This window comes from Salminus brasiliensis, chromosome 6, assembly GCF_030463535.1.
Source record: "Salminus brasiliensis chromosome 6, fSalBra1.hap2, whole genome shotgun sequence".
In the NCBI taxonomy this organism is placed as follows: Eukaryota; Metazoa; Chordata; class Actinopteri; order Characiformes; family Bryconidae; genus Salminus; species Salminus brasiliensis.
Genome location: NC_132883.1, coordinates 967,844 through 975,619, shown reverse-complemented (window position 1 = coordinate 975,619; position 7,776 = coordinate 967,844). Strand labels below are relative to the sequence as shown.

Genomic DNA, 7,776 nt, shown 5'->3' with positions numbered 1-7,776 from the left:
CCGCAGAAGACAAGCGTCCAGGCTTTTTTCTGTCCTGGCACCAAAGTGGTGGAACAAGCTGCCCCTGGATGTCCGAACGGCCGAGTCGCTCGCTGTCTTCAAACCCAGACTGAAGACCCACCTCTTCAGAGAGTACTTGGACGAATAGTTCTATGGTCACCTTATTGTCTTGTGTTTAGTAATGTCTAAAGCTTAGAGGTATCTTTTGAATTATTAGTCTATTCTAACTAGCTGAGGTTTTCTTGGGTAAATAGCAAAGCACTTTGTAAGTCGCTCTGGATAAGAGCGTCTGCTAAATGCCGTAAATGTAAATGTAAATGTAATGTAAATGCCTAATATTGTGTCAGTTCCCCTCGTGCTGCAGTGTTTCCCACTCCTCCATGCAGGAATCTTTCAGCCGTGTGATGGTTCAGCTTTAGCTTTTAGACAGGCGGTCTCACATCTTCCTCAAGCTCCCTCTGATACAGTAAAGAGCTCCGAGTGGATTCTATGTTGGAGATGCTCTCCAGAACCCACTGCAGAAAAGCCCCCCAAACCAGGACATCTCCACCTCCATACTTCACAGCTGATCTGGGTTCATCTGCTCAGATGCTCAGTCTGATTTACGCCAATCATGTCCTCTGTTACTGCATCCAAATAATTCAGGTCTGGGTTCATTTGTCTGAAGCTCATTGTTCAAGATGCGTTGGTCTAGGTCTTCTCTGGAGAACTTCAGTCTTGCTCTGATGTTCCTGGCACACCTGCCATTGAAATCTGACCTGTCTGATCTCTGTCTGATGGTAGATTCGGTATTTTAACATCAGCTGTGGTGAGATCTACCTGCTACCATGAGGAGATTTCAGGACTGTTGGAGTCTTCTTTACTGCTCTTGAGGTTCTGCTGCTGGGCTGAACTTGCTGGGATGGTCTGACCTGGTCATGTTGGTCAGCTGTTCCTCTTGTAGATGATTTAGTGGACGGTGGAACAGCGTCTGATCTCTAACTGTTCTGAGATCTGTTTAAACCCCCTTCCCAGACTCCTCTGCATCTCCACCCTTCTTTCTGAAGGCCTCAGAGAGCTCTCTGGATCTGGCCATGATGGTGATCTTCTTCACCCCTCACTTCAACCATCAATCAAGATCAGACCAGACTAAACGTCTGAGGTTTAAATCAGACAGACTCCTCCAGAATAATCCTCTCCAACCATGTTCTGATCATCTGCAGCTGATCTTCTGCTCCTGACTCTGATTCTACACATTAGAAGGAGTGATTCCTGTGAGGACTTTCTCCTCACAGGAAAATTATATTTCTATTAATTCTGTTTAATAAATGATGATTAAAGACGTTTCTTCAGGGGTGTGAGTTTAGTCAGATCACATCCATCTCTCAGTGAAGATCACATGAAGACCAGACTACCCATTTTGTTCAGCCAACAGCAGTTTAGCCTGAAATTGCTGCTGAAGTTATAAACAGACTTTTTGCATAAGGTGTAATTCAGGCCTGCCAATCAGCACGGAGCTCATTTACATATATCAGCATTAAAGGCACAGTCTGTTACATTTTGAAGGATGAAGAGAGGTTGGGAATGGTTACGTAGGAATGAATTATGGCTGTTTTTGGGGTCATAAAGTCAGATATAGTTATGATAGGAGATAAATAAAGAGTGGAGGTGGGGGTCGGGGCTCTTCACTGTGCGTGTAGGCTGGAGCGGATGGTGCTGTTGGTGCTGTTCAGATTTGAGAGCGGGTAAAACTGCTGCTCCCATGAGAAGGAAATAAGCTGAAAAACTGAAGCTCTTGCGGTTTGTACATTTCCTGCTTCTACAGCAGATAACACACACTCACTCACACATTCACTCACTCTCACACACACACACACACACACTCTCTCACACACCACACTCAGGCTATGTGAAGAGCTCTTCAGAATAAGATTTTATCATCACGCTCAGGCCTGCTGAAGTGCATCAGAGCCGAAACGCTGAACACTAGTATGAATGATCAGTGCTGTGGAAGAGTGATGGACTTTACATGGTTCGTCTAATCTAACAACACACCTGAGCTGGAGCTTTCCCTGTGCTGTTTAATTCATGCAGCTGCTGATGCTGTGCTGCTGTAATGGGATGGGGGTTGGACATGTTTTAGCATAATTAATATCAATTATTTAATTAATTAATTTTATACATTAAACAAAACTAACAAACAAACACATATATATATATATAGTAATAAAATTTATTTGAATGCTTATTAATAAAAAGAATTAAAACAAGTGCACACATTTTTAGACCAACTTTAAAATTAAAATGACAGCTATTTCATTTTAAGACATTTTAAAACCTTTACAATTCAACTTTAAAATATTAAGACCAATTTTACATTTTAAGCATTTATTTTAATTGAGGGAGCATCCAGTTCTAAACAGCTGGAGCTAAGGAGCCTTATAATTTGAAGTTAACCTGATGTTTCACTTCTGCAGTAAATAAAGACTTACAATAATAATAATAATAATAATAATAATAATAATAATAATAAATAAAATAAAAATAATAATATATAATACATTAATAATAATAATACATTTTACTTTTCTTAAAATGCTACAAAACTGAAGAAGAAAAAACTTAAATAATATTAAATTAAATAATGTAATAATAATAATTGAATAATAATTAAATAAACTATTTTCTTCCAGATTCCACCAAAACTAGGATTAAACCTGATGGTTTAAATGGGAATTGTCTTAATGGTTACCATTAAAGGGCCACTGTTTTCCTAGATGGTTGCTGTGGTGTTACTCGTGTATGTGCATCATTATAGCATGAGGAGGGTGAACACACTTCTGCAGCCCATTTATTATTTATTAAATACTTATATAATAAATTTATTAGAAACAACAGGATCCTTTAGCTCAGGTTGGCTCACACTTCTATGTAACTGCTGGAAACTGTGAAACTCTGGAGCGAGAAATGCTTGCACACGGGCTTCTACCTCAAATGCAAAATCAATCCGGAATGTTATTGATTAACTGATGAACTTATTTATTATTAAAGTGTTTGATGACGCGATTTTAGCGCTGCGCGCTTTTCCTCCAGTGCAGCAGGGGGCGCTGTGCACACAGCTGCGTCTGCAGTATTTCTAGATCAGTTCGGGGTGATCCGGTAGCAGTGTGTGTGTATGTGTGTGTGCGCGCGCGCGTCCTCGGTAGGTGGATGTGATGGCTCCGTTACTCCGCGCGCTCCGCTCGGGGCTCCGCTCGGGGCTCCGCTCCGTCTGTTTCGCTCGCGCCGTGTCCAACAGCGCGCAGTCCCAGAGCGCCGTCGTTGCAGAGCTGCAGCAGCGCGCGCCTGTGAAGGACGACCACCAGGAGGTCAACGTGTTCGAGCAGGTACACACACACACACACACACACACACACACACACACACACACAGGCTCGCTCGCGGAGGTCAGAGCGTGAGGGGTACAGACACACGCACGCGCTGCCAGACCTGCAGCACCGTATAAACTGTTCTCCTGTCCTGTAGAAAGGGTCACCGCCAGGGTCAGCGGAACCCACGCATGTGAGACTGCAGCCAATCAGAGAGCGTGGTGCTGTGTGCCTTGAGCCTCCTGGCCTATCATAAACCACCTTGATGAGCTGCTGTGGTTCGAGTCACGTGGTCCAGCAAACGTAAATACAGGTTTCAGGAAGGTTTACTGTTTATTTAGGAAATATAGACCCTAAACTCAGACATTCTTCATTTATTATTATTAATTAATTAATTAATTAATCTATTCATTTAAAATGTTAATTATAAGCAGACTGATATGAAGTCTCTACTCCCACAGTTTAACACAACCTGCAGTAAACACTGCCTGTGAGCCATATTCATTTAATTAATTAATAAAAAGAGATAAAAAAAGATGATAAATTACACACAGAAATACATTACATAACTATCATGCAGAAGATGAAGAACTCCCGAAATAATCTGGGATAATGTGACGGTATACACATACTCATACATGTCCACATATTTATGGACACCCCTTCTAATAAATGCATTCAGCTATTTTAAGCTGCACCCATTGCTGACACAGATGTGCAAATGCACACACACAGCTTGTCTAGTCCCTGTAGAGAAGAAGTACTGCCAATAGAATAGGACTCTCTGGAGCAGATCAACATCATGACCCTATTGGCTCCATGCTGCCTAATGCCAGGCGTGGGCTAGAGGGGTATAAAGCCCCCCAGCATTGAGGAGCTGTGGAGCAGTGGATATATCTACCAGAGGTACATTACCTCTATATCTACCCAACTTAATTAATTTTACACATTATTGGATACATGGTGTGCATTATTAATAGATAGATACTTTATTGATCTATTTAGCAGCCAGTAGAGGTTACGCAATACAGCCCAGTGATACAATAATAATGAATTTTAAAGATTAATAATAAAAAATTAATAATGATGTTCATGACCGGTTGGATTGTTGACATCTGGTGAAAATTCCTGCATTGTTTCCTATACAAAATTTACTACTGAACAACAAAATATTACGGTGCCCGTTTTTTCCAGTATTGTGCAGCCCTAGGTGGTGATCAGCCAAACACCCTGACCTCAGTAACTTTCTTGACACTGAATGCAATCAAACCCTCACTGCAATGTTCCTCCTCCAAAATCTAGTAGAAAGTCTTCTTCTTTGGACAGTAGAGACAGTTACTCCAACAGAAGCAGGAGAAACTCTTTTAATACCCTTGATTTCAGAAGAAGCAGTGGAGGAGCAGGTGTCCCAATACTTTTGTCCCTATAGTTAGTTTACTGGGTCGTATGCAGAGGTTTGTTTGAGTGCTGTGGTTCTGTACTAGTGCTGTAAATTAGCCGTACATGTTTGGGCTCTGCCATCAGGAGATTGCTCAGGAGTCCCAGAGAGCGTAACTGCCGTCTCGCTGGGCGAGTGGGACGTAGGATGACTAGTTCTGCGCTCAGAGATATTGGATGAAGCTCCATCACTCTGGAGAACCCCACAGCCCAATCCTGGGGGTGATTTATACCCCTCCAATCCACACCCAGTGTTGAAGATGGTGACCTTAGTAGTTATTATTTACTGCATTTTCTAAAATTATCCAGAGAGCTCACCTGCTTTAGTGCCCTCATTGCTGGCACCTGAGCCTAATATGGCCTCTAATGTGTTTACTGCATGTCTCAGAATCAGAAATCCTAATTATAAAGGAATTTGGGATGTTTTAACATGGTATATTCCTTAATTTATGCGAAATCAAGGTGGTCTGACTTCTTGTAATATTATTTATTTATGTTAGTTTTTTAACCCGGATGTTCTCTCTTGTTCTTGCAGAACCCAGACTACCATGGCTTCTCCTCCGACCCATTTGTGGATGAGTGGAACATGAGGCTGGCCTTTTTCTTCGGCATTTCCATGGTCATCGTCGCTGGGGGAACTTTTCTTCATTATTTACCGGACCACGGGTAGGCAGGACAACAGGAATCCCCTCAGCGGGTTCTTTCATAGCCATTACTGTGTGCTGTCTCTCGTGTCCGGGACAGCGTTGTCTTCAACGCAGAGGGCGAGGGAGCCGTCACCACAGTACCAACTCTGTATTTCTCCATGTGCTTCATATATTTCATTTTACGCCCTTCCAGAACCGGTTTGTAGTCACACTAAACTGTAACTGTATTTTTATAGTTTTCACAATCAAACAGTGAAACTACCACTGAATGGACTAAAGTATTGGGACACTTACTCACTGCTTCTTCTGAAATCAAGGGTATTAAAGAGTTGATCCTGCTCCTGTTGCCGTAACTGTCTCTACTGTCCGGAATAGAAGTGACAATAGTATTATATATATATATATATATATATATATATATATATATATATATATATATATATATATATATATATATATATATATAGTATAGTATTAGTGAAGTCAGAATGTTGGACAATCACACAGCTCAATGCTGGGGGGCTTTATACCCCTCTAGCCCACGCCTGGCATTAGGCAGCATGGAGCCAATAGCTTCATCAATGTTAATCTGCTCCAGAGAGTCCTATTCTATTGGCAGTACGTCTCTACAGGGACTAGACAAGCTGTGTGTGTGCATTTGCACATTTGAGTCAGCATTAGGTGCAACTTAAAACAGCTGAATGCATTCATTAAAAGGGGTGTCCACAAATATTTGGACACATGGTGTACCTTAAACTTCATAGTTCAGGTCAACCTGCACTTTGGAGCTAACAGCCAAAAACCCCAAAATACGTTAGACTAACCTAGGTCCATCTGAGCAGACAGTCCATCTACCCCACTCTGATGTTGAGTTAGAATATAAGAATTATTATTTATTATATTATTATGATTATAATAAATAATAATACATAGCATTCCGACTGTTATTGGCTATCGGATTATTTTTATTCAGTCTTAAAGGTAAAGGTGCACATATTTGTCAAATGTGTCCTCCGCATTTAACCCATCTGTGGTAGTGAACACACACACACACACACACACACACACACACACACACACACACACACACACACACACACTAGTGAGCTAGGGGCAGTGAGTACACACACACACCCAGAGCGGTGGACAGCCAACTCCAGCGCCCGGGGAGCAGAGAGGGTAAAGGGCCTGGCTCAAGGGCCCAACAGTGGCAGCTTGCCGAGCCCGGGAATCAAACCCACAACCCTGTTATCGATATCCCGGAGCTCTAACCACTGAGCACCACTGCCCTGTCTTTATTTCATTGTTCCATTCTGCCCACCCAGTTTACCTTTTATTGCCCTCACTGTTTTGCTTTCAGATACTCTACCTATTTTGTCTTATACTGTATGAAAGCTGCTGTAACACCTAAATCTCCAGCAGGAACTACTATTTTATCTGCTTGTTCTCCGCAGTATGAGGCAGTGGACTCGCCGGGAAGCTGAGCAGCTAATCAAAAAGAGAGAGGCGGAGGGTCTGCCGCTGATAGGCGAGAACTACTATGACCCGAGCAAGATCATACTGCCTTCGCCATCGGACGAGTAGACCGCTGCATTTTGGCCCTGCACTATCCTCTTTGTGTTTGACTGTACCCTAGATTGTAATAAACTATCACAATAAAAGCCTAATGTTATGAAATTTAGTGTTACTCGTTTGCTTTTACAGTTCTTGTAATTCCTGAGATTGATTTTTATGTGGTGTTGTGTGAGTAGCTGTTTAAGACCTTTATTTTGCAAAATTATTTTTCTGTTTCCTCTATTAGAAGCTATAACATGAAAAAACAGTTTTATCAAAAAAATAAAAATGGGGGCTTGTGTACTGCTGAAATTAGCATATTAAATAAATTAAAGTACACACTGATCCATGTGTACAATTATAATATGAATAATATAAAAAATGAATTGAACTTGAGTTGCCAACTTTTATTTTGAAATGTAGAAAATATTCATAATATACATGATTACTAAATATTAATTGATTACTTTAGTCAAAGTAATTTATAAAAAAATCTGACAATTTTTTTTAACTATTGGAAACCTCACCATGGCTGAAAGCGAGGTTTGATTTACTATAAATTACATTTATTTCTGTGGAAAGTAAAGATGAAAGAAGGGTGTGTGTTTCCAGACCAGGTATCACCCAGTTTTATCTCACATGCTTATTTATATTAATTTGATTAATATTAATGTGTATTTATTAATACTTCATACTTATTGAAGATTATCCCAAGTTAATGTTTAGAGAGTTTAATAGGATTTTATTTTACTCTTTTGCTTATTTGGCTTTAAGATTTTGTTTTTTTATTT

The 7,776-nt window shown here is 40.7% G+C and overlaps 1 protein-coding gene across 1 annotated transcript; it reads left to right on the top strand.

Moving 5' to 3' along the window:
* The first annotated feature begins 3,135 nt into the window (after nt 1-3,135).
* On the top strand, nt 3,136-7,108 carry ndufb11 (NADH:ubiquinone oxidoreductase subunit B11). Its single transcript, XM_072680752.1, has 3 exons — nt 3,136-3,365; nt 5,320-5,450; nt 6,886-7,108. Exons 1-3 carry the CDS (start codon nt 3,195-3,197, stop codon nt 7,013-7,015), a joined length of 432 nt encoding a protein of 143 aa, XP_072536853.1. The 5' UTR covers nt 3,136-3,194; the 3' UTR covers nt 7,016-7,108.
* The last annotated feature ends 668 nt before the right edge of the window (nt 7,109-7,776 follow it).

Coding starts and splice junctions, on each gene's coding strand:
- ndufb11 (XM_072680752.1), top strand. CDS start 3,195: ATGGCTCCGTTACTCCGCGCGCTCCGCTCGGGGCTCCGCTCGGGGCTC. Junction 3,366..5,319: donor AGGTCAACGTGTTCGAGCAG/GTACACACACAC, acceptor TTGTTCTTGCAG/AACCCAGACTACCATGGCTT. Junction 5,451..6,885: donor CATTATTTACCGGACCACGG/GTAGGCAGGACA, acceptor TGTTCTCCGCAG/TATGAGGCAGTGGACTCGCC.